We start from the raw sequence: 27230 nt of genomic DNA on the forward strand, positions 1-27230 counted from the left end.
GCTTTCAACCACTGAGCCTCTCTCCAGCCTCCAATTCTTCTATTTTTGTTCTTGGACTCCCTAACAAAGCTGTAAACAAATCAGTGCTGATCTCAAGCAGGGGCTATTTGTATGAGGCGTAGTCACCAAGAGCAGCGGCCATCAATACAGAGATGTTCAGGATTAAAATTTTCTGGTTTGTGCTAGGGTCTTTCAGCCTAGGCTGCCCTCAAACACATGACAGATAAATGACATTGACCTCTGGAGCTGTCCTTCTATCTCCCGAGACTGGGACTGCCGACTTGTGACCCCATGCCCAGCTAATACAGTTTTCTTTTTGCAATAGTTTTCCTCCCATGCCTGTGAAATATAAGTACTCTTACCTATGTAGCTGAGTAAGACGGGAAGAAATATCAGTCCGTGAGTGGCTCCGAGTAAGACAATGGCTAAGTACATCCTAAAGTAAAATATCTCAAAAATTTGAGATTTGGCAAAGGCCAACACCACAATCCCTCCAAATTTTGTGAGTGTGATTCCACTGAATACCTGAAGAGGAGAAATGACGTGTTAGCATTGATGAGCATGGATTGTCAAACAAACCTGCCTTAGCATCGGTGTCCAAAGGGCCGTGGGATGGCTGCAGAACTACGGAGACACTGCTTTCTGCCTAAAATTGCTTGGTCTACTGCTTTGTTTGCATGTATCTGAGGGTGAGTGCAAAGGTGTGGAGGCTGGAGGCTGACTCTGAGTGGCTTCCTCAGTGCTGAGACAATCTCACTGAAAGCTTGAGCTCAGACAGCTGGACTGGCTGATGAGTGACCTCCAGGGAGCCAGCCCTCACTACCCATCAGAGCTGGTGTTGCACATGTACCAGTGTGCACACCTCCTCAGGCCAGCTGGGATCCAAATTCAGGTCCCCATGCTTGGTGTGGCAAGCACCTCACTGGCCGAGTCAGCTAGCCCTAGAGAAAAAGCTTAGAAAAAGTCAGAAGGGTAAAAGATGTTTCCTTAGAAAATTGTCTTCCACTCTTAACTGTAGCAGCCTTGGCTTTCTGGTTCAAATCAAGATGTATCTGAACTAAGACACGTTCTTAGATGGAAACTAAAAACTTTAAAAAGATGATAGTGTGGGGGTTTTGCAAGCAAATGCATGTGAGTAAATCCTCAATTTCCATCTTCCACTTGGGTCTGGAGATCAAACCAGGCTTGCGGACCAAGCACCTTTGACCTGCTCAGTTATTTTGCTGGCCTGGGAAATAGTTTAAGTGTCTGACATTACCACAACACAGACGCCTAAGTTTTCACTCTCCCGATATTTTCTATGGTGGTAAACTGGTTGGCGGCACTGTGATAAAGAGCGGGGTCAAACACCTCCAGGCATCAACTAGAGCCCGGTGAGCTCTGCAACGCAGGAAACTCTTGCTCTCGCCACATAGTGCTGGCTTCTAGCTCTCTCACGTCTAAACTTCCTGTTTAAGCCATCCAGTTGCCTAAAAGGGACCACACAAGGACAATTCTGAGGAATTACAGGTCTGTTCACGATGTAGCCAGCTATTTAGTGAACTGTGTGAAAATCTGTCATTGCTGGGAGCTGCCACTTAAGGAATGGTTTTACCCACTCGATTTGTGTCTCTCCTGAGAGGCACCCCTTGCAGGCGCCACCCATCCTGGGGCCTAGCATACTCACAGAACTACCCATGTGGGCCAGCGCCTCTTCTGCTCGGCTCACGCGGCTTCCTTTGGTACTCATGGTGAACGCTCTCGTTATATGGCTGCAGAACTCCACAGAAATGCCACAGCTCTGAAACAAAGCGATCTCTTCAGCTGAGAACTCCCCCAACCACAGCAGGAAGCTCAGAAGTCCTCTAGGTACTACCCGGCGATCCACTCTTCTATACCATCTTGGCTTTGATCTGGGGGGGGGGGTTTCTGGACACTTTTCAAGGTTACCTATATCCTTCCCCACTGATCGGCACACTGTCACTCCTTTGATCGGGCCTCACTGCCACTCTGAAGGGGTTCCTATCTGAATGTTTACCTTTCATTCATACTTTGTCAAGCTCACATCTTCAACAGTTTTTTTTGTTGTTGCTTTTTGAGATAGGGTTTACCCACGTAGCCCCAACTGTCCTGAAACTTGCTCTGTAGACTCGGTCCTGAAACCTCCTCTGCCTCCTGAGGGCTGGGATTAAAGGTGTACATCACCACACTTGGCTATATCTTCAATACTTTCTAACTATCTGGCAACTGTATGGGAAGTCCTACATAATAACCTGGTAAGTAAAACTTGGGTGTCTTTTTTTTTTCCTCGAGACAGGGTTTCTCTGTATTGTTTTGGAGGCTGACCTGGAACTCGCTCTGTAGGCCAGGCTGGCCTCGAACTCACAGAGATCCGCCTGCCTCTGCCTCCCTCCCCAAGTGCTGGGATTAAAGCCACCAACGCCTGGCTAAACTCAGGTGTCTTAATGTCATTAGGCTACAGGTTTTTTTTTGTTTGTTTCCAGACAATGTCATTTAGTTCTGGCTGACCTCAAATTTGCCGTGTAGCTAAGGGATGATGACTTTGAACTTCTGACCCTCTTCCTCTGCTTCCCCAATGCTGGGGCTATAGGTATGTACTCTCAAGCTTACACATAATGTTGGGGACTGAACTCTGGGATCATGCATCCTATGCAAACACTCTACCAAACTGAGTGAGTTACCAGTCTTTTTTTTTTTTTTTTTTTTTTTGAGACAGGATCTCAGTTTAGCCTAGGCTGGTCTCTAACTTGCAGGAGTTCTCCTATCTCAGTCTCTTGGACACTGGGACTATAACATGTGCCACCACACCAGGTCAAGTGGTTTTGTGGTCCTTTCTGAACAATGGAGACAGCGCATCCAAACAGGTCACGGAACCACATTTTCACGTCACAGCACCATGAGCCACACTAGTCACTATCGCTGCAAACAAACAAAAGGAGAGAAGACTGCAGCCTTGAACTTGCGAGCCTCCTGCCCTAGCTGCCAGAGGGCTGGGAATGCCCAGCTTCAGGAACAGTGGTTTTCTGCTCCTGCGCGGTCTCAGTGCTCCCTCAGTGCCCTGCTGACTCAAGCACTCACCCTATCTCTCCCTGGCACTACGGGCAGAAGGCAGCCACAGTATTTCAGGCCCCTTCAGAACTTACACGAAACCCGAGGCACAGGAGCTAGGGACAAATCGAGATTAGAGCAGGACTCACCATCACCAGGTTGACCAAGGACACAGCATTCAGACTGATGCCCCACAGCCACATGACCCCGAACATGTTGACCAGGATCATGGCTATGGTGACACACATGATGACTGCAGACCACAGTTCGCAGCCCAGAACCACCAAGGTCACCAGAAATATGGAGCCCAGAGATACACTGAGGTTAAAGATGGTGTCATCAATAATGGTCAGGTACTGTTCGTAGAAGACGTAGAACACACTAGGGAGGAGATAGGTGGTTAGAGCTGGCTCTCCTGGGGTCTTTCTGTTTTACCCCACCACCCTCAAAGTAGGGAGACTGCTGAGAGGTGACAGACACCCCAGAATACCACCTGAGATTAGCATGATGCACCTACAGCCACCCAACTATCTTTGATAGCCACTGACAGCCAAAGAACGACCCTAAAGTAACCCCAAGTGTGTGTTTACATATAGTTTTCACTTAAGCCCAATTCCTGCTGCCTTATAAACACTGTCAAAGAATTCCAACGACTGTTAGGAAAAGAAACAAACCATCCAGGGCTGCTCTGGGAACCACCCTGGGTCATGGCAGTGTTAGCCCAATTGTGCCTGAGAATTAGGAAATGCACTCCAAATGGTCACACAAAGAGGCTGCCATTCTTCAAGGAAGACCATGCTTAATGGCTTGAGAAAAACAGTCATTGGTTTGGTCTGCCTTCTGTAATTTTCAAGGAAAAAGCATCAAATGAAAAGTCTGTATCCAAGTACTATCTCAGGCACTGAGAGATCAGGGATCCGTGCCAGCTGCCGACTGCATGACTGGACACAGGCATGCCCCTTGTGCAAGGCTTGCTCTCCTGTGTTACTTCACCATGTGCCTCTCTAGGCTGGTACAGCACACCAAGTTCTGTGTCTGTAGTCCCCAGAGCATAGCAGACGCGCAAGATTCTGGCAATGCTCACCTCCAATTCCCTTCATACAACATTACTGGCTAAAGCAGGTGTCAGAATGAGAGCTAGGGATCCTCAGCCCTCCCCTCCCCAATCCCATCCCTGCTTTACCTGTACGGGAACACGCGGTAGTTACTCCCCTTAGAATTCATGGTTTCTGTGATGTTACTGGCTATAAGCTGGGCTTTCTTCATAGCATCAATGTAGTCAGCAGAGGTCTTAAGGACTGTGTGGTAGGTCATGAAGTAAGTGGCCCCAACATAAGTGTCATCTCCAATGATGTTAACAGCCGAACTGTAAGCAGCATGTCCTCTGAGAAAGAGCCAGGGGTGTCAGAAAGTACTGCTTGTAGTAGAATATGAGCACTCTGGGTGAAGTCACCTGACCTGACCAGATGGATGAAGGAGGCCTATGGAAGGCTTTGCCTTATTATCTTACTGCTGCATTTTGCCTGCTGCATGGCTGCTATTGTTTCTCTATCTGATTCCATTTAAAATCAAACATGATGCAGAGTTAACTTTGTACTACTACATGGCAGGTGAGAAAGCACAAGGACCTGAACTTGAATCCACCCTGGCAGAGTCCCCTCACCTTACCCCAACAACTCCTGCGTGAATGGGCACACCAGCACATGCCCACAGGCTAGGAGTGCAGAATGGGCCAGCCTCAGGGAGGTGTCTGGCATGACACTGCACAGTGGACACTCTCTTTGGCTACTACTTTCTAACTGAATCCCAAAGAATGCCCATGCTTTCATGAAGAAAATTCCAGAATAACCTCGATAATCACAAGCAAAGCCAATTCTAAGCTCTATTCTTCTCTTACTTTTTAGAGGTTGTTTTCATCAGAGGTAGCAGAAATCTCAAAACAGACATGACACACACATGTAAGAAGACTGCTCAAAAATCAAGTACGTTCATGTGAATTACATCACATGTGATGTTCAACTTTCACCTACAAATGCTTCCAAGTCAATCCTCTTATCTTTACTATCTCAGGGCCAGACATGGGCCCATATGGGCAATAGGTGGTATGGTAGTTTGAACGTAATGGGTCCCTATAAGCTCACAGGGAGTGGCACTAGTAGGAGGTATGGCTTTGTTGGAGGAAGTGTGTCACCGTGGGGGTGGGCTTTGAAGTCTCTTATGCTCAAGATACTGCCCAGTGTCTCAGTTCACTTCCTGTTGCCTATGGATCAAAGATGTAGAACTCTCAGTTCCTTCTCCAGCTCCATGTGTGCCTGCCTGCCATGTTCCACCATGATGATAATGGACCAATTAAATGGTTTCCCTTATAAGAGTTGCCAAAATCATGATGTCTCTTCACAGCAATAAAAACCCTAAGATAGGAGTTGGTACTAGGGACTCGGGTATTGTGAAAGGCCTGACTATACTTTTGTTTTGAAGAATTTGGACTTTGTTATGTTGGGTCAAGAAAGCAGTGGAACACTTTAAGTGCTGCTTAATGGGCCATCCCAGTAGGAGCATGGAAGACAGTGGAACTATGGGTGATTTGAACTGTGGGGGCCTAGCTCAAGAGGTTACAGAGGGGAAGAATATTAATATGTGGCCTAGAGATTGTTCTTGTGGTATTTGGTAAAGAAAGTACCTTTGTCCTTGTCTGAAGTCTGCCTGAGGCTAACGGGAGTAGTTTTGGATTCACTGCATTGTCTAAGGAAATCTCAAAACACTCTAGTATAGACTCTGTCCTGCGGTTACTAGTAGTAACTTTAATGAAGATTGATAATGAAAAGGAACAAGCAGAGCAAGGAAAAATACAAAATGTACAATTTGAGGAGGAAAGTAGCACCAGGAAGTAGAACAGAGCTAAATCCTATGTTCAAGGAGATAAACAGATTAAGAAATGGAATAAAGGGAATGGTGGCCTCAGGGCAAGATCCCACCCAGCTAAGTTTCCAATTTGTGAAAAGGAATTAAAGAGGTGGATATGGTGGTGCTTGCTTTTTTGTTTTGTTTTGTTTTGTCTGTTTCACAAAAACAGGGTTTCTCTGTGTAGTAGTCCTGGCTGTCCTGGAACTTGCTTTGTAGACCAGGTTGGCCTTGAACTCGCTGAGATGGCCTGCCTCTGCCTCCCAGGTGCTGGTGATAAAGGCGTGCGCCACCACTGCCTGACTTGGTGCACACTTTTAATCTCAGCACTCTAGAGGTAGAGGTTGGTGAATCTCTAAGTTTAAGATCAGCTTGGTCTACAGATTGAGTTCCAGAATAGCCAAGTGTAGGCAGTGAAGAAAACCATGGAAAACAGAAAGCTGGAAGAGATGTAATTGAACAAGGGGGCCATGCTTCAGGCAGAACTTGGGGTAGCATGGATTAGAAGAACCTAAACCTTAAACTCTGGCAACATGGCCAAAGCGGAGATGCTGGTCCTTAAACCCACTGGCACAATGGAACTTCCCCGGGCCTCTCACTCTCCATCTCCAGATGTTCACCCTTGCCTCTGCTCCTTCAAGATATGTCTACGAATCTGCCTCCATCCGCATGCTCAGGACAGGAACCACAAGTAGAAAATGAGTGCCCAGTGAGGATTAAATCTGCTGAAAACCAAGGAGTTCCTTTAAATGGGGTCTCTACTTTTTCAGGACTAAGACAGGGTAGAGAAGAGGCCCTTTCCCACAAGCCTACTAATCCAGACTCTTTCCTTCCAAGTTAAAACTATGCTGGATGCTTACGTGACACGGCTCTGCAACACTTACCCTTTGCCACATTTGGGGTTGGGGTTATCGGAAAGGAACATGGGCAGAAATTTCATGAACTCCTTCCCCTGTGGCCTCTGTTTGCCCTCTGGAGTCAGAGGTCTGCAGCGGATGCAGGTTGGGTCAATCACTGGCAAAAGAGGAGAGCCTATCATTAGAAAATGAGCATCAAGATTTACACAAACACTTGAGACGAGGTACAGCTCCCTGCACCTTTCCCTCCTTCCAAAGCTTTATATCCATATGATTTCATAGTTGAATAAACGTCAGACCCAGGTTATTCTGTCTTAGGCAAACCAGACAGCACGCCCTCCTGATGTGGGTGCCTGTTAGGAGCAGTACAAAGAGGCCAGGACTCTCATGCTTTCATGAAGAAAATTCCAGAACAACTTGACACTTACAAAACCATAGGGAAAGCGTGCTTTGAGCAGACTTCGGTTGGCAGTCTTAAGAAAAGCAATAAATGTGGTCTGAACAAGATGAGAGGTCTGACCGGGAAACCGTGTGTCCTTGCTTGACACGCAGTCAGAGAGAGCTGTATGTGCGTGCATGGTTGAGGGAAGGGACAATGACAAAGGGAGGGACATGCAGCCAACACTGACAAACAGGCACCAACTGAGGCAAAATGCAATGGTTAAGTGATGCTACCATTTTCTGAAATTAAAAAAGGAAAGATCTAGATTACCAGAAGCGTTGCAGAACTGGTGAGTGGCGTTGTAGAGTCTACAGCAGGAGGACTGTGGTGCGACCCAGTCAAAATAATCGTCAATCCAGGATGAGGGGGCAAAGCCTATGCGGGTACTGGAGAACAGGAGAGAAAATGACTGGCTTGCTTGGGAGTTCCTGGAAACCACTTCCTCTCCATCTGACATGCTGCACTGGCGTGACTGAACACAAAGCATCGAGACGACACGTGGCCGGTGAGCCTGCTACGCTCACCTGAAACTTGGTCTAACCGACTTTTTGAAATGACAATAACAAAGAGCAACCTTCCTAAGAAAATCTGTTTCTAGTGAGAAATTTCAGGCCTGAGTTGATTCTGGCCGAGAGTTCCTCCTTCTGGCCATCTCTGCTCAAAGGACCAAAACTGGGCACGGCGAAGACACCTGGTCTGCAACCCTAACTCCCAGGAGGCTGAGATGGGGTGAGTTTCAAGTTCAAGACCAGCTTGGGCCACATAGGGAGACCGTATCTCAAAATAAACACATTAAAGAGAAAAAGGAGTATAAAGGACCAGGCAGTCCTGATACTGACTAGGTGTCCAGCTCAGCTGCGTTAAATATCTGCTGCACCAGGGAGTCATTGTCACAGCCCATGCCGCCGCACACCATGTTCTGCCCTTTGTGGGTAGTGTAGTTATGGCCTTCCTCCAGGACAAAGTAGACAGGTGGGCCCGAGTGCAGGTACTGACCGAGCGATTTGAAATAGTCAATCACATAGGAGTCCTGGAAGGAAGACCACAGAAAGAAAAGGCGCGCTTTGATGGGAGCTAGAGGAGGAGATGGAGACCGCTAACAAAAAGAGGGCAGCGCAGCCACCAGCCTAGACTCACGGTTCTCTTCCCCAGGTCCCAGCGCATACCCGTCGCTAAGCCCCAACCAGAAGCATCTCGTAAGGTGACCACAGCTTATGGCTGCTTCACCGCTAAGGCGATGGATGCCATAAAGAATAGTGTGAGTTAACGGGGGCAGTGGCGCACTCCAGCAGAGTCCTGGGGTTCACTGTCATCCCTTGCGTGGTTAGCATTCAGAAGCAAGCATCAACACCTACACATATGCTCTGAAAGCTATTCATCATCCGCTACAAGGTAAAGAAAAGAAAGCACCTTACATTTGGCATTGAAAGAGACTGATCCAATCCGATTTCTACTTTGTTCATGACTGCAATACTGAATGACAGAACACCCACAAATACAGCTATCTGGAAAGAAAAGTAAATGGCAAGACACCAATTACTAATGTAATAATAAATTGAAGAATAGAAATAAAATCTTACAGACAAAACACGTGATTTTATTATTTTTGGTTTTTCATGACAAAGTTTCTCTGTGTAGCTTTGGAGCCTGTCCTGGAACTTGTTCTGTAGACCAGGCTGGTCTCGAACTCAAAGAGATCCACCTGCCTCTGCCTCCTGAGTGCTGGGACTAAAGGTGTGCACCATCACTGCTTGGTTTGATGTGATTTTATTTTATGTTTGGAAGTATTAGAGGTTGAACCCCCATGCCTTGTGTAAGACTAGGCATGTACTCTAACACTGAACTACATTCCCAGTCCAGAGCCAGACTTTGCTAGAATGCTAAAATAGAAAATCCAAGAACTATTCCGGGTGTTGGTGGCACACGCCTTTATTCTCAGCACACAGAGGCAGAGACAGATGGATCTCTATGAGTTCGAGGCCAGCCTGGTCTACTGAGAGAGTTCCAGTACAGCCAGGGCTACGCAGAGAAACCCTGTCTCGAAAAACAAAAACAAAAAAACCCCTAAAAACAAAACATAAGAAAAAAGCACTAGAAAGGACCCTGCTACTGTACTTTTGCCTTTGTATTTTTGGAATGTATTCATGGTGGTTGGAAGTGTCCTCCCAACCCTCTCGGAAAGCATGTGACACATCTGTGTAGCGAGAGCAGGCAGAGAGAAGCCACAGAAAAGTTCATACCACAATTGGTCGCAGCCAGTCTTTCAGCAGAAGGGGGGCAAAGTGGTTTTTGAAGAAGCGAAACAGGTAGCTCTCGGAGGCCTGGGTGCCTCTGTCACTGTCAGAGCCTCCCACACAGCACAGGATGTCCAGCCGATTTTTCTAAGGGTACAGAGAGGACGAGGCTACAAAGAGAAGCTGACATCACCCGACTCTAGATTCACACACATCCTAGACCTTACCTCTTGCCTCTTAACATCTAACCCCAAGAGGCTCACAAAGCAGGTGACCTGAAGGAGGAAGTCAATGAAGACCGCCAAGCCCGCAAACAGAGAGAAGGTGTGGACAGCTGGCATCGAGGACAGCGCCCCTACGGGGAGAGGGAAGTACTGTCACACCGCTTAGAAGACTGCACACATGCAACTGACCCCCACTACACTGCTCATATCAGGATCAAAAGTAGTTTTCATGGTTGTCAGTATTTAACAGTGGACTAAGGCTGGCCTCATGGTCCTAGGAACAAACGAAGACATCTGCCTCTTTAGATGGGTCGTGCGGGCCTCAGGGTGCCCCAGCAAGTGGTGAAGTCTGCTGAAGTGGCCCTGACACCGAGGCCCCACCTCAGCTGCCATCGCTAACACACCTGCAATGGTTTTCTTACAAGAAAAGTGAAATGACACTTCCCACTGCACCTGTGCCTATCACTAAAGACCACCGTTTTCAAAAGCATGTTGCCCTGGAGAAATGAAGAGTAACAAGGTGCCGCGTGCCAAGCTCGCCACCTATACCCCGCCTGCAATGGCCCGGGTAAGAGCTGGCGGTCATGTGACCTCAGACAATGTGAAGGCTGTCTTCTCAGCAGACTTCCAGCCTCACTCAGCCTCTACAAGGAGGCTTTCGCTCTCTTTCTACACTTTGGAGATGGGTTGCACAGGCAGCATCACTGTGCCAAAGAATCCCCGAGGACTTATTCCAGCTCATTCTGAGAGAAGCTCTACTCATTAACGAGCCTGTTGCCCGGGAGTTTGTGTTCAGGGAGGAAGCCTGTCTGAAAACAGAGAGCCTTCTGCATGCCAATATGCGTGGGCAGTGCCAAGGGCTCCGTGGCCATGTAGGGATGCCATTTTCAAATACTAATACTTGCTACAGGCACAAGAAGGAGAGGTGACAAAGAGCTCAAGTCTCTGTCATCTTGAATCCCAGCATCAATATTGTCCCAAGACATGAAGGGACAAGACACTTGAAAGCTGACTCCTGACACTGCCCAACACCAAGACATGGGGTCCAGCAAGTGACACTCCAGCTAGGAAACAGCTCACAAAAGCGAACAATACAGGGGGCATAATCAGATAGAGCAAGCCGCAGGCCTGATACAATCTACAGTAAAATTACCAAAGAAAAACGCCGAGGTCTCAGAGAAGGAAGACAGGAACATAGTAGGGGCCACTTCCCCAAGGATCCTGCCCAGTTGCTGATCCAGTGTCTCCTCCTGAAGACGCTCGTCTCTCTTAAAGAAAGAGAAATGCACTATTAAAACTTCTCTGCAGCAGAAAAGTCACCTCGTTCCTGTCTTCTGCTAACTTGAGGGAAGGGAAGCAATGACTGGCTGAGTAGCTGCAGCGACTAAGCCTGTGAACTGGTGAAGCCATTTAATTAACCTGGTTAATTGAATCAGATCACCAACCTGGGCTCATGTATCAGACAATTGCCTGGTACACGGGTTGCAGGAGGGTGGATCACTAAATGACACTTGTACGTCACTGAGTCTCCACTCGGACAAGGAAGGACCCCAGGCAACTGAGACCACATTCTACAGGAGCAGACTGTGTGGACACTGTGCCTTTAGCAGAATCTCAGGACACAACAAATCTGTTATGTGTCTACAGCATGCTGGACTCAGTAACATTTATACTTGAAACAACATTCTTAGTGGTCAGGTCTTATTGCACACATGTGAAATGGGTCTTTAATACCAAATTCTCATTTTATATCCCACACATCAAAGACACCAAGGAGCCGCCGAGGAAAAGGGTGTGAGGCTATCTGCATTTCAAAGGCATGCTGGGTGCTAAGCAGGCACTCACAAACCGGAGAGTCTGGGGCTCGGTCTGTGCTTCTGTTGACGGTGAAGACTTACCTGGTAGGTCTGCACTAGAATGAAGATGTTGTCCACCCCGACAGCCAACACCAAGAACGGGATGACTTCGATGACAATGAGGGTCAGTGGCATCCCCGTGTAGCTGAAGATGCCCAGGGAGCAGGCCACTGAGCTCAGCACTATCAGGATTCCCGCGATGCCCAGTGAGATTTTAGAATCCACCTGATATCAGGCAAAGGCACAGATCATCAGAGAGCTCTCTGTCCTACATGTTAGAGGGTCTATCCAAAATAAGAGCTAAATGTACAGTCCACAGTGTGAAAGGACATAGAGAAACTTCTAGGTTTCTTCCTAGCAACAAAGTTCATGCACTCACAGGTCAATTTTTTTTTCAGGGAGGGGAGGTTGGGGAGGGGGAGTTGAGACATGGTTTCTCTGTGGCTTTGGAGGCTGTCCTGGAACTAGCTCTTATAGACCAGGCTGGTCTCAAACTCACAGAGATCCGCCTGCCTCTGCCTCCCGAGTGCTGGGATTAAAGGCGTGCACCACCACCACCCCTCCCACACTCACAGGTAACAGATAGCATGATCAAAACGGGAAAAAAAGTAGTTTATGTGAAGTAAGGTTTAGGTTTAAAGGGAAGAAAGCTGATGCAGAAAACAGAAAATTACATGTAACTAGCATGAAGTTCATCGAAACACCACCACATGTGAGGAAGCCTTGGGAAGAACGAATTAATAAAGGCAGGAAAACATGACACGTCACAATTTGGATTGTCATTTCTACACAAATATTCAGGGGCCTCTAACACCCTACTCATGTGCCCCTGACACTTACCAGAAGTCTGCTACAGCTCTTTATGTGTCCCAAGGCAAGGGAAATATACAGAAACATGATGGCATAGCTGATGGCAATGGTGAATGCGTCACTCTTACTTTCCCGGTTGAGTTCATCTTCAAGGCTTCTCTCAGCAATGAAGGAAATGGTCAGATTGGGATTCTTGTAGTTTTTCACAAAATTAATAAACCTGAAGAACAAACATGTGACATTTACATTTCTAATTAAAAACTATTTGATAGTTGAGTAAGAGCAGTCTCCTGCTTAACCTCTCTCTGCCCAGGAGCCTGGCAAGATGCCCTCAAACTACAGGCAAATTCCAGATGCTGACTGTTCTGCCTTTCGTGGTGGTACAGGCACCAAACACAAGACCTTGGGCACTCTGAGGTCAAAACTGTACCTCTTAAGCCCAGACTGAAATGGTCTACCGTTTAGAACATGTTTAAAATCAACTCATGCTCTATTTTTTCCTCCAGAGACAAGTCTCACTATGTGCCCACGCTGGTCTTGGACCTCTGAGTTAAGTGATCCCTCTGCCTCAGTGTGAGGACTGGCATGCACCACCGCGGTAGGCTTAACAAAGGGTTAAAAACAAATATATAAGGTCAACACAAACTGTCAGATCACATCTGATTTCCTTACAGGAAATCGTAAGCTGCTTCTACATTCACATGCCAGCAAGGCCCCACGCGGCCATGACAGACTGAGATGAACAGACTCAGTCTTTCTAATTACAAACTTATCACAGCCATCAAGAAAGTGTGACCCTGGCACAAGAACGACATACAGACAGAAGCATAAAAGGAAGAGCTATAAACATACTGTGTCTGACAAGGATGCTATGACCACTCAACAGTGAGCAGAAAACCTTTTCAGCAAATGGTCAAAGACAATTAGATGAATAGCCATATGCAAAGAATAAAGAGAGACCTTTACCCTCACACCACACACAAAACTTAATGGGCTGTGAGTGGCAGTGTAGGGATGGTCAGGGCTGGGGGCTGAGAGATGGTTTAACAGTTAAGGGCGGTGGCTGCTCTTCCAGAGAACCCGGGTTCCATTCCCAGCACCCACACGGCAGCTCACAACAGTCTGTAACTCCAGTTCCCTGAGATCTAACACCTTCACACCAATGCACATAAAATAAGTTAAAATAAATTAAAAACAAAAAAGACTAAAAAAAAATCAAGGGTCGGGTATGCAGCTCCATAGCAAAACATTTGCCTAAAATAGGGGCCTGGGTTTGAAAGATTTAAATGGATCAAATTAAAATTATAAAATTCTCAGAGGAAAACACAAGGGTAAATCTGTCATCTCAGCTTCTCAGATACACCACAAGTAAAGCAATAAAAGGAAAAATCTGAACCTCAAAATGAGTAACTTTTATGCTTCCAAAGTTCAAAGGGGGAGAACCATAGAAATGGAGACAATATCTTGAAATCACATATCTGATAAGGGACCGACTTCTACCTAGAATATATAATAGACTTTTACAATTCTAAATAAAAGAAGCACAGAAAATCCAGTTAAAATGGGCAAGGCTATGGAGAATAAGTTCATGAAAAGATGCTTGAGATTTTTAATCAAGAAAATGAAAATCACAGGGCTGGGGATGTCACTTCGATGATGCAGTATCCACTGAGCATGCACAAAACCCTAGGTTCTGCCCCTGGCATGGCACAAAACAGGGCACAGTGGTGTAAGCTGTGACCCCAGCACTCGGGAGGTAGAGGCAAGAGGATCAGAAGTTCAAGACCATCCTCTTCTACACAGCAGGTTCAAGGCTGGCCTGGGCTACACAGGACTAACACAAAAAAGAAATCAGAAAATGTTACTCAGTGCTACTCATAACAGCCGGCATGAAAAACAGATAATGCATGCAAGCACTGATGGCATCACTACACAGTGGAAACTACCAATCAGGTCTTCAAACGTTAAAACAGAGTTACTGTAGGACCCCGTGATTCTATTTCTACAGACACACACGTCTCCGAAGGAAATGAAAACATGCCTAATAAAAGTGTGTAAACAAATATGCACAGAACCATTCTTTAGAATAGCCAAGAGACAGATGCAGCCCAAATGTGTGAAAAAGATAAATGCATGAATAAAACGTGGTGTGGCTACACAGTGAAGTATTTGTCAGAACGAGAAACAAAGCATTAACACATGTCCTACATGGATAACCCTGAATACACACGGTAAGCAAAGAAAGCCAGACATGAAAGTCCACATATATAGCTGTATTCATACACCATTAACAGCAGAAAAGCCTATGAGGGCAAGGGCAGATTGTGGCTGCCTAGTGCTGTGGTGAGAGGTTAAAAAGATGGGGGGGGGCAGGACAGCTAAAGGGCATAGCATTTATCCTAACAGAACATTCTATTGGCTGAGGCCTTAAGTGGAATATTCAACATGAGAGGATTGTACAAAGGTGTATGAATACATACAAATATCATTCACAACATGTGCTTCAAAGACTTCTTAGCATAGCTACTACCAAGTAAAAATGGCGTTACTTGGCCCTGCTGCAAACCAGACAGTGAGGTCCAAGAGAGCAAGCTGCCCATGTTCAGCCCCAAGGATGACTCACTCTTTCTCCCAGGCCTGGGCCCTCTGGAGCTTCTCTGTGTCGTTATAGTAATTACTGACAGGGAAGGTGATCACAAGTGCAGTGGCATTATTGTAGTTCTGATCTAGAAAGCAAAAATGTGACATCAATAAGACAAGTACTAGCATGCAAAGTCAGCTAAACACGAGTCGCTGGTCTCCCACTAGAGATCCCTCTGCAAGCAGCAGGCATGAAATGGCTCTGTGCATGCAGATAACAAATACAAAGGCAGAGGATTCTGACAGTTGTCACTCAGGAAGAATAGTCTTTCATTAAAAAGAACTGAGCATCAACCCCGGTTTATTTTCCCCTTTTATAACTTTGTTTTTTAACAGCTGTACATAATGGGTTTAACTGCAATGTTCTCCTACACAGACATAATGTACTTTGATCGCACGTATGCCCAGTGACCTCTTTGCACCTCCCACCCCTGCTGACCCCCACCTGTGTTCTTCTGGTCCCTCTTGTATTTGCAGGTCTTCTTTCTGAGTGAGGTCTCTACATGTAGCCCAGACTGACCTCGAAGTCACAGAGATCCGCCTGCCTCCGCCTCCGCCTCCCGAGTGCTGGGATCAAAGATGTGCGCTACCACACGTGACCAATGATGGTTCTTAATGACACAGTGTGTACATTGCAAACATTTCAAACTAAGTGGAAAGATGTTTGTTGTAGTTTCTCTCCTCTTTCCAAATTTCTATTCTATTCTTAGTTCTCCTCCTCAGTCTGTGGGCAGCCAGCTTTGAAGAGTTTCAGGCACACACATAGGCAAACACACGTGCGTGGTCTTCCCTTTCTTCTTTTCACAAAGAGTCATTTTGGAACCTACTGTGTCATACATCTCAGAACTTTAGAGGCTGAAGAAGGTTTAAGTTGGTGGCCAGTTAGGGCCACCTGGCCAGGGTCTAGGCCAGCCTGAGCTACAGAGCAAGGCCCACTCTCCAAACACAAACCAAAAAAAATGTGTCTAAAGAGATTGCTCCTTCTCAGTAGATAAAGATACAAAATGCTTCCTTATTCTTTTCTGCAGTATAAAACATTCCAGTATCCAGGTCCCCATTGGTGGATATCTTTGCATTTAAAAAAATTACAAACAAAATTACTACAAAGGCTATCTATAAATATTTTAATGTATAATGTTCATATTTGTAGAATCATTTTCTTTGAGTCAAAACTATGAGTGTATCTAATTTCTGATAACTTCCCTACAAAATTTTGATCTGTATCTAACAAAATACTGAGTCCTACCTTGGGCAGGTTTTATTTTATGTGCTGTAGACATACCAGGAAGCAAAAACAGAAGAAGCCATCCCAGCCTGGGGCTTAGAGTCGCATAACTAACCAACCTTGCCATGCCGTCACCAACAACATGTGTTTTCTCAGTTCTGTGGCTTCTGCCAGTTCCTTAGGTACAAAGACTGAAGTGAACTCACTTCACAGAAGTGAGCATGAGTATTTTCTCCATGTAATTAAAGTCACTGGGGGGGGGTGCTGTGAGATGGCTTGGCAGGGGAGACATACTGAGTCTGGACCCTAGCACCCCATGAGAAGGCGGGATGGTCACTCACACCGCTGTTACCCTAGCATTTTGTGGGGCTGGCTGGCCACCAGCATACTCCCAGGTGCAGTGAGGCCCTCCTCTGGCCCTGTCCCACCCCTGCCATGTGAAACACACACACACACCCCTCTATTGCTTCTTGTAACTTTCAACTACTTTAAACATGACCCTCCTCCCCCACATAGCTCCTTTCATTAATGGTGGAATGTTGTCTGTTATGAGTAGCAATAGGTGTATGTGTGTGTTATTTTGCCTTTTACTTTAAAAAAATTTTTTTTTGGAAAACAACCTTTATTGAGAAGAAATAGCTCCCTATAGCCAGGGAGGGTCTCAAAAATGAATTTCCCTCTTGTTTTAATACAAGTAAACAAATAAACTGTTTCTTTTACACATGACTTTAAAATTCTTATAAATTCAGTCTTTCCTTTTGTGGCTTGAGTTTAAAAAACAAAAAAATCCCTCCTATGCTTTCTTCCATTTCTTTAACAGTTTTGCTTTTCACACACCCATCTTGGATCTCCTGGAGTTTGGTGGTGCTGGTGGTGCACACCTTTAATCCCAGCACTAGGGTGGCAGAGGCAGGGGAAATCTCTGTGAGTTTGAGGACAGCCTGGTCTACAGAGTGAGTTACAGGACAGCCAGAGCTACACACAGAAACCCAGTCTCAAAAAAACAAACCAAACAAACAACATAAAAAACAAAGAAAGAAGAGACCAGATCCACTTTTCCCTGTGGGAAGGCCTGTTATGACATCCTTTTCCCCCCACATAAGAAAGGGCTTTTTACAACTTGAGGCAGAACACATCTCAATTACAGATGACAACTTCTCTCTTCCCTTCTGAGGGAAGAGAAGCTACCTGGCCTCTTTAACAACTGGAGAAAACCTGTTTGGCTGGCGGCAATCAGGCAGCAGATGTTGGAGTTGTCATGAATCATCACCTTCCTGCACCACCTGCCCCAGAAGTGGCAAACAACTCAGAGTCACTGTCCTGACTGGTCAGAAAAACAATCCACTCCTTTTTGTTTTCTTGTTTTGTTGAGACAAGATCTCACTATGTAGCCTAGGCTAATCCCAAGCAAATGTTTCCCCAGCTTCTACTTCCTGAATGCTGAGGGTTTTTAAGGTGTGTGCCACCAAACCTGGCTCACTTCTTTTAAATCCTGAGTAAAATTCAAACCCAACACTAAAGGAGGTATCTTTGTAATCAGGAGACAGAAAGACTGCCTGATTTCTCAACTGTAAACACCTCCAAGGCTTCTTACCGTCATAGCCACCCAGCACAAGCCATGGGAACACAGGGCCTCCAAATGTGCCCAGGCAAGGATCATGGAGCAAACTGGTGTCATTCAGAGAGGTGGGAGCCCTGCCAAAAGTTCAGAGAAACTTACGATTAGAACCTCCAAGACAATCAACCTCCCCACTTCCCTGGCACTGCCTGCATTCCAAGCACACTCAGTTCCTGGTTGAATAACACATCTGTCACCACCTCTAGGGAATCAGGTCACTGGGCACCAGCCAGGAGCAGCTACAGCCCAGTGAGGCCAGTGACTCATGGTGTGTGGGACAGAGGGATAAACGGTACAGGGCAGCCCATGAAACCTCCTCCTCTGAAGATGAAGTAGGTGAAGGAGAGGACTGTGCTTTGGAGCCCATGTGGTGTCCTAAATGAGTGTGGGGGTTACAAAGACCCAACTGTCACAGTGCAGGTGTCTGAATGCTCAACAAACCAGCTCACAGACCGTCCAGGCACTGCGGCAGTGTCCTCCCATGTGACACTGTCTGACTTCGGTGCAGCCCTGGCTGTGAATGCGTGTCTGCTTTGCACCCCACACTGGTCACACCAAGACTGTTACAGACTGCCGTGTGCTGCACCAATCAGTGCAGCCTGACTCAAGACTGTTACAGACTGCCGTGTGGTACTGTGCACAGTTTCCTGCTCGTCTCTGGAAAACAACCCTTCCAGCATTTCCCTCCTGATCATTCCCCAACATGCATCAAATTATAATAGTCTATATATGGGCTCTATTGGGTTAGAATGGTTTGGTTTTCAAAACTAATGCTTAAGTTTCAGAAAATTTGTTAAAAGACTTGTGGCTTGGGAGTATTTACAACAATTTCTAAAATTGCCCCAAGCATACTTCTGTCTTGTATACTATGTATTTATGAGGAGAAATGCTCCGAACATCGATCATTGTAAAATCAAAATGTTGATCAACTCTGAAAGGCTTTGCAGTGTGCTGCGGTAGCCAGCGTCCACCCAAGCCTTCATTCTTTATGTCTAAGCAAATGAGCACCCCCCCCTCATTAGCATGTAAACTTGCTTTCGGCTTTAATGATAACTATGCCAAAGTGCTTCCAAACAAACTCATGATTTATCACCAGCATGTTTCATCTGCACTCATTTTATGTGCCACTATACCCAAATACCCAAGAATCCGTGACAAAAATCCCCTGGGTGAAAAGGGTTCACGAATGGAACGCACTGTGAGCACACAGGGAGCAAACAGGCATTTGGCAGAGGAGGAAAGCAAGGGGCGGTGACTCGGGAGTGAGCATGTGGCACATAGCGCTGGGCTCCCAAGACAGGAGGCAGGGCTGCAAGGGAAGAGAGCCAGGCTGTGAGGGACACGGACTCAGTGGCACCAGGTGCTGAGTGGTGGACCTTTATCCCAGAGACTCCGGGGTCATCAGGGTTCCAGGAGACGTGTTACACAAGCTATATGGGGGATGGAAGGTGGGCCAGACACAAGAGCAGGCTGACCAGTCGGCAGGTCTGTGCAATCACCTGGGCAGACATCTCAGGACAGTCATTAGCCCAGACTGAGCTGGGCACCTGGGAGGGCCTCAAACCAGGATGAGCCCTGGAGGCAGGTGGCACTATAGATAGGGAGCAGTCCTTTGCCCCCAGGCTGACTACAAAGGGAGAGAAGAGGCCGTGCAGAGGTGAAAATGCACAGCACAACCATGATTCAAGGCAGGAGCAGCTGGAGACAGGCCTGAGACCATGAAGTGTCACTACAGACCATGCCCCTGAAAGGAGGCCATCGCAGGCAGCCTCCGAGTCTAAGCCTCGACTCTGAGGAGACTCATGTTTGTTTTTTGATGTGCACCACAGGAAAATAGTTTTTCCTCCAAATACAGAAATTACATAATATTGAATGCTTTTCAGTTACCTACAGCTCTGTCCCACCATCAGGCTTAGGGTTTATGAATACATGTGCATTCATGTCTCACACAAACAACTTGTTTTTAGTGGCAATATCACTAAAGAGTGAACACAGCCAGCAGCTGAACTGTCTCACACCAATCACAGACAGACACAATCTAAGGTTATGACAGTGCTCAGTGAAGAGTTCTGTGGAGAGGGCCAATTGAGCAGCATATCCATCAGAGACCAAGTCATTTCTGTTTCCATGGTGAACGATGAGGCAGTGTGATGGGTACCAGCTGGACACAGCCCTCTACTCAGGGATGGCAGGCCCACCAGGAGTTACACTCTTCCTGACTAGCCGGCGCCCTCACAGGTCACTCCAGCTGGATGACTAATCCCAATGACAAAGATGCTGACCTGACACAGCTCCAAAAAGGGAACCCCCAGTTGGATCTGGCATGCAGACCCCCTACACTTCTTGGGAGGGAGGCTGCATGCGTTCAAACTACTTGAGCACAATGAGAGGTTCTATCTGAAGAGCAAGAAAAGCACAATGGGCTCCTGGCTCTCAGAGGAGGGAGGAACCTGGAAGCTGCTGATGTGTCAAGTCAGGGGTGAGAGGTACCTGCCCTTCCCAGGCATATCCTGAGAAAGCTCCCACCCCAGGGCCATTGTGTCTGTACACATGCTGCTTGGAGCTTTCCTGATACCCACAGGCTCCCTCCTTTTCCTTCCCGATGTGCAGTTCTTCATGCTAAGGTAGCATGAAATCCATCCCTTTTTTGCCTGGCCTTAGTGCTCTCCTCACAGCCCTCATACCTACCTGACGTGACAGCACAGACAGTCCTATACCACATAACTGTTTCTCTCAACAGCAGACCAGAACTGCTCAGTGGCATCAGAGCGGTCTCAGTTTGCATAAATATACAGACTGACGCTTGTACTAGATTAAAAGTGGTGTTTTCAAAATGTACCCGCTCGTGAAGCAAAATACAACCATTTGTTTATTGTTGGTATCCCTCCATTAGAACGGGAGCTCTCAATGCACATCTTGGGTCTTGAGTCCTATGAATAGAGATGTTCTCAAATACTGACAGGGTACAGGAATGGCTACTGCTACTTACCGTACACAGTATAGAAAGTGTGTGTGGTAATCTGCATATACATAGAAGTCATCGCCTACTTGGTGGTCCAGCACTGAATGGCTGTTCTGGAAGTAATTTAAGACACTTAAAATGGTGCAGTTCTTGTTGTATGGAGAGAGAGGGGCCACACAGATGTCTTGAAGTGTCACGGTCTTATTGTCGTAAGATGTAGTAATACTTTCAATGGCAATTTGTAAGTCAAGGACCTGAAGGATTTGGAAAGGAAGCAAACCCAGAAACATGTCATCACCAACCGCACTGTCCTGAGAACTCAGACAGTAAAGATGCTTTGAACAAACACTCCTCTTAACAGAAAATGGGATAAGAGCTGCGATTAGTAGTGTGTGGGAAGCAGACATCAAAAGACAGATTTCAACACAGGACACAACTCATCCTTCATTCAGTGTGCACCAAGGCTCCAGTCTTGGAGCAAATTCTTGGCCTTCTGACACTGTCCCTTGCCAAAAATACACCATGTCCCTCCTCACTCTGCCCATGACCATTTACGTATATGTGTGCATTTTCTAATAGAAGATAATATTTGGAGAGAAAATTTCAATTAAGGAATTGTCTAGGTCAGACTGGCCTATGGGTATATCAGCAGAGGACTGCCTTTAATTGCTAGCAGATGGAGGATGGCCTAGCCCACTACGGGCGGCACTGTTTCCTAGGCAGGTGGCCCTGAACTTTGTAATAAGAAAGCTGGCTGAGCACAGCAACCCTGCCTGACAACCAGCAAGCAGCATCCTCCATGGTTCCTGTTGCACTGCTGTGGCCGCGAAGTGAGTTCCTTGACGGAAATGATGCTGTGTGGAACTGCCAGCAGGCTGCTTTCAAGTTTCTGCCTCGCATTCCTGCTCAACTTCCTTTAGTGATGAACTGTGTGACTGGAAACTGTAAGCCATATAAGCCTTCTCTCCCCCTATGTGTCTTTGGCTCAGGGTGTTCATCACAGGGACCAAAAAGAAACAGGACAAGTACTGCAGTTTCCTTGGGTAAGCAGTGACTGCAAACGGCAGGTTACCTGGTGCAGAATCTCTTTGCTCAGTGGAGGCCCAAAGGGCACATCGGATCCTGAGGGGTATGGCTCATAGATATGGCCACTGGTGTTGGGGGCTTGGATAATAAGTTGTTCCGTTCGAAAGAAAGGCCCAAAGTGCTTATCAAAGTATTCCTTCTCCAAGCGGGTCCGACTGTGAGGGGCTGACCAGAGCTCTACAGGGTTGGTGGTGACCTGGACAAACACCAGCCCAGAAGAACATGCAGCGATGAAGACCAATGAGAAGAAAATGACACAGGTGGGATTTCGGACACAGAAAGCTCCCCACTTTGTAAACATGCGTCTCAGACAGTCATCAAATGCTGCACCAAGTGGGTCACAGCATGAAGCCTCCCCTGGAAGAGTGAAGGGAAAGGAGAGAAGAGGTCACCGGTCAAGCTGTTCCCAAACGTGGGGACAGCTCAAGTATTAACTGCTTGGTGGGTGCTGGGACTCTGGTCCCACATCTGCCCCACGCTCACGGTCCCCGTGGCCTCGGCCCCATGCTCACGGTCCCCCCACGCTCATGGTCCCCCCATGCTTGCGGTCCTGCCCCACGCTCATGGACCCCCACACTCACGGTCCCCGTGGCCTCGGCCCCACGCTCACGGTCCCCCCACGCTCGCGGTCCCCGTGGCCTCGCCTCCCTCTCTCTTAGTGAAGCACTCTCCTTGGTTGCTCAAGATGGACCCTCTGGTAATTTTATTCCATTCAACTCTGTCCTCAGGGTGTCTGTGGCTTTTCCTCAGTCCATAATTGTGTCACTGCTATTAATTACTTGGTTCTGAGGTGTCTTTACTACGCTGTGTCCTCAGCAATAGTACACTGCTTCACAGAAGAGCAAGGCTCTCAGGCAGACACGATCCATTTCCTTGACCTACACACACGCTTACCTTTGTCACTGGTGCTCGCAGAAAAGGCTATATTGCTGTCAATGGGCGTGTACTCAGACACAAAACACCGCCTTCTGGAACAGAAGCATGAAGGCGGCGTTAGCAAGCTTCATGCAATGCACACCTCACGTCCTCCCAGACCCTGCTCCCTGTCATCAACTCTCCCGATCTGGGCTCACCAGCCTCAGAGAAGTTGAGGAAGGCAATAATGGCAAAGGTAATTTCATATTGGAATTCACAGGTGTCACTTTTAGGTCCTTTAAAACATTTTAAAACATGTTTAGGTCCAGGAGCAATAAGCACCCCTAGTGTCCAGACCATGGCTTCTCAATACCATTTTCTAACAAAAGGGACCAGGAACTCCTTGCCGAAGAGGATAATTCCAGACCTAGGGCAGGGAAAGTATCTCGTAAGCCTGGGCGCAAGCATGTCAAAAGAATGCAGGCACTAATGTTCCGGTGAAACAAACAAATCTGAAAGATAACACTACTGAGTGAGTAAGCGAAGAAAGAGTGAAATCAGTAAATGACAGAGGAGAGAAAGAATAACCTACAACCCCACGGGGCAAACCATACCGACTTAAAGGACCACCAGTGGACAGCATGGGCTGGCTGGAGGAGAGAGTGTTAGCAGTCTTCAAGTAACTGCTCTTCCTAAGAAACTTCCAGCCCATCGGAGTGTTACTCCTGCACAGTAGGGACCCATCAGCCCAAATGAGACCTCACTAGCAATGAAACCCATCCACCAGAATCCCTGCCAAAGTGCACCGAGACACACGACCACATCTGCGATGCTCTCGTCTACATACAACCTCGACGCAATGACAACCAAGCGTCGCAGGCTGGCAATGGAAAGACAAGACTAATACCCAACAAGTGTCCTGGAATGGAGAAAATTAATAAAACTAAACAATGAATTGCTGAGGGGCCCTGGAAGCAAACAGTGGGCACAGCCTTACTAACACCAGTGAGATCTGAAGAAGTCTGTGGTTTAGCTAAGAACATTATGATAATGCTATTTTGGATTATGGACATTGCCTATAAGTTCCATAAGCTGTAATGTTACAGGAAGCTAAGAACACATAACATAAACTTTGCTATTTCTGCAGCCTTTTGGTGAGTCTAAAATTATTTCACAATAATATTACTAAAAATGTATTGTTTTGGGTTAAGTAGATAGTTTAGTCTGCAAAGTACCTGTCACGGAATCATGAGGACCTGAGTTGGATCCCAAGAACATACATAAAATGCCAGGCATGGTGGCACACACTCATAATCACGGCGCTAGGAGGCAGAGATAGGCAAATCCCTGGGGCATGCTGCCAGCCAGCCTCCAACCAGTAAGCCTAGGCCACACGAGACCTTGTTCCAAAACACAAAGCAGAGGACAACTGAACAAAATTGACCCTTGTACACACACGTGCACATATGTGTACACATATGAACACACACTGCCTTAAAACAAGATGCAAATACAGACAGAACTATAGTACTGTAACTAAAGTGTGACCACACATGGCTTATGAAGACTGCCAGGCATACTGTGAGGTACTTTAAATCACAGGTGACTTTGAATAAATCAGTAAAGCTAACTTCAAATGTTTAAATATCTAAACAAACCCTGACTATTTACTAGCTGCAGGGCATAAGCCAACCAACGGATGAAATCCATGTAGGTATTTGCTTCCTGTCTGGATTAACTCATGTCAGCTGTGAGCTAAAGGCACCAGCCACATGGGCGATTTTGCTCTTGTCTTGAAGGAAAAAACAAACCTACTTACCTGTGGCACCACACTGCCAAAAGTCCTCCAAGAAACATAAACAGAAATGCCATGTAGGTGACCCACATGATGACATACATGGCATCCAAGCCCAAGATCGTCCAGGGCACGGGAGGTGGAGGAGGCTGGGGTTTGGGACCACAGACGATGGAGCAGTCCTGGCAGCTACACGGCCCTGTGACCTCATCTACAGACTCATTGCAGCCTTTGGTGGCATTTCTCATGGGTTCCATCCCAAGGATTGAAAGATCTACAAGAAGAGGTCATGCTGAATTAGGACCTCATGAGAATACATCCTAAGCTTAGTATTTGATTACAGTTAAACCGATGGAAAGCACACAGGATTGCAGTGTGATACATCTGGAGACTACCAATGGAAGGGCTGCGGTGTTATCGTCTATGATGCTTTGTCTCTCGTTTTGTTTTTTTGGGGTGGTGGTGGAATGGGGTGGGCACTGACAGGGTTTTACACAGGCCAAGCTGGCCTATAATATATGTAGCTGTTGCATATAACCCTAACTTCTGGTTCTTCGACCTCTGGCTCCTCGGTGCCACCCCTGGTTTTATGCTGGAGCCTGAAGGCTCTTAGGCAAGCACTCTCAGCTAAACCACACCCCTTAGAATATGCTGTGACCAACAATCCTGTATACAGTGTGTGCCCTGATCTTCCCGAGAGTCAACCTCACAAGCTGGCTTCTCAGTGTGCCTGGCTTCCACTGAGCAGCTGGGCTCATAACACAGCCAATACTTCTCAGCCTTTAGGAAACACGCACCCCCCCCCCACACATATGCTGGTTCACTTTCTCAGGTACATTATCAAGTCCTAAAAGCAATTCCTAGGTTAACCAGGTAGGACGAATGTCCTACTTATCTCTCTGAATTTATCTTTCTATAGCTGGTTGACTCGTGGGATTTAAAGCACAATCTTAACTACAGCAAGTCTGAGAGCTGCCATCCTACCTGAAAAAACGGGAATGATGGTAAACGGTGCCTGTCCATTGTCTTTATTGAACATGTACTGAATCCAGTTGGTGGCATTGCAGGCACTGGCGTCCTTTCCACACAGGATTCCTAAGGCCTTCTCATTACTTGCAGGGGCCTCCACATCACGGCAGGCATTGTACATTGCTAGAAGAGGAATCCCAGGCAAAAGATGCAGACATTATATTTGCTTTAAGTCTCCACTCAAAATCTAACTGAAGGCGTCTGGACCACAGATGCACTGAGACCACACACAGCAGCCAGAGATGAGAACCTGGGACAATGACAGACAGGAGGCAAAGACACTCCCTCTAAAGTCGCCCGTCAAACTACACAGCACGGCAGGCCTGATTTCAAGGGAAGGGAACAGGAAAGGGAACCAGCATTTTAACTGCTTCCCCAGCAGCTTCAAGAAGTCCCACTCACATGCTAAGAGGGGCTCCCTAAGAGTCAGGACAGAGTCCCACTCACACCCTAAGAGGGGCTCCCTAAGAGTCAGGACAGAGTCCCACTCACACGCTAAGCGGGGCTCCCTAAGAGTCAGGACAGAGTCCCACTCACACGCTAAGCGGGGCTCCCTAAGAGTCAGGACAGAGTCCCACTCACAGGCTAAGAGGGGCTCCCTAAGAGTCAGGACAGAGTCCCACTCACAGGCTAAGAGGGGCTCCCTAAGAGTCAGGAGAGGAACATTAGCATTTCTTTGGCCAATGATGCTCATTCCGGAAGCCTCTGCTGCTGGAAGAAAATGCTTTTGGGAAGAGATCACGTGTGAACCAACTTAATGGTTTATGGGTCCCAACTTGGCACAAACTTTCGGGGATCATCTTCCCCTAAACTCCCAGGAGACTCCTGCACATTCGTGTGCTGCTTTACCCCCCCTTTGAAGACTGGCTAGCCAGTATGGCAGGCATCTTCCGCAGAGAGTGGAATTACTCCATGCTATCCTGGCAGGGAAGAAATTTTCAACTGTATGTGAGGGCTGGCTTGCTCGGTTTGGAGCTCTCAATCCTCCTGCCCCATCCTCTAGAGCAGTGGTTCTCAACTTATGGACTGAGACTCCCTTGGGGTTCACATATCAGATATTTACACTACAATTTATAATAGTAGCAAAAGGACATTAATGAAGTAGCAATGAAAGATTTTATGGTTGGGGTCACCACAACATGGGGACTCTATTACAGGGTCGCAGCGTTAGGAAGGTTGGGAACCAGTGGCCTAGGGTGTGAGGGTTACAGGCATGTGCCACCACACTCAACTCTTGTTTCAAGACATTTGTCTGGGCAGGTAACAGTTTCTGAAGCTACGCCTACTAGCCTACTACGCAGAGGGCAGTAAGGATGCAAAGAAAAAGAAAATGACACAGTGTAGCCCAAACAAGCAAGCTAAGCCGAGGCACAGCTCTAAAAACAAACCAAACCACAAAGCAGCTCTGAGCCAGGCTTTGATTCTGGCACATGGAAGGTGGGGGCAGGAGGATCAAGAGTTCATGGCCAACCTTCCTCATACACTGAGGCTCTCAAAAACAAGTAAAACCACAACCCCCACTTCAAAATATGTGAACAAATTCAGTCTCACAGGAAACCGCCAAACTATCTTCAAAGATGCTTGTACTACTGAAGGTGAGCAAGGATGCTCAGGACGGATGGAGTTCCCAGCACCGTGGTCCCCCCCA

The 27230-nt window shown here is 47.0% G+C and overlaps 1 protein-coding gene across 1 annotated transcript in view; it reads right to left on the reverse strand.

Annotated features, from left to right (window-relative positions):
• The window catches only part of Npc1 (NPC intracellular cholesterol transporter 1), a 49193-nt gene that overhangs the window by 954 nt on the left and 21009 nt on the right, over positions 1-27230 (reverse strand). Inside the window, exons 5-24 of the mRNA XM_013124233.3 lie at positions 25538-25705; positions 24578-24827; positions 22798-22871; positions 21890-22260; positions 20845-21071; positions 17832-17932; positions 14996-15098; positions 12403-12592; positions 11605-11787; positions 10860-10974; positions 9710-9837; positions 9489-9629; positions 8664-8753; positions 8088-8278; positions 7519-7634; positions 6834-6963; positions 4232-4432; positions 3198-3429; positions 1667-1780; positions 363-525 (exon numbers count right to left, since the gene is read on the reverse strand). Coding sequence (XP_012979687.1) covers positions 363-525; positions 1667-1780; positions 3198-3429; positions 4232-4432; positions 6834-6963; positions 7519-7634; positions 8088-8278; positions 8664-8753; positions 9489-9629; positions 9710-9837; positions 10860-10974; positions 11605-11787; positions 12403-12592; positions 14996-15098; positions 17832-17932; positions 20845-21071; positions 21890-22260; positions 22798-22871; positions 24578-24827; positions 25538-25705 — 3288 coding nt within the window. The remainder of the gene's footprint in view (positions 1-362; positions 526-1666; positions 1781-3197; positions 3430-4231; positions 4433-6833; positions 6964-7518; positions 7635-8087; positions 8279-8663; positions 8754-9488; positions 9630-9709; positions 9838-10859; positions 10975-11604; positions 11788-12402; positions 12593-14995; positions 15099-17831; positions 17933-20844; positions 21072-21889; positions 22261-22797; positions 22872-24577; positions 24828-25537; positions 25706-27230) is intronic.

The sequence above is a fragment of the Mesocricetus auratus genome, unplaced genomic scaffold, assembly GCF_017639785.1.
Source record: "Mesocricetus auratus isolate SY011 unplaced genomic scaffold, BCM_Maur_2.0 Super-Scaffold_100015, whole genome shotgun sequence".
Lineage (NCBI taxonomy): Eukaryota > Metazoa > Chordata > Mammalia > Rodentia > Cricetidae > Mesocricetus > Mesocricetus auratus.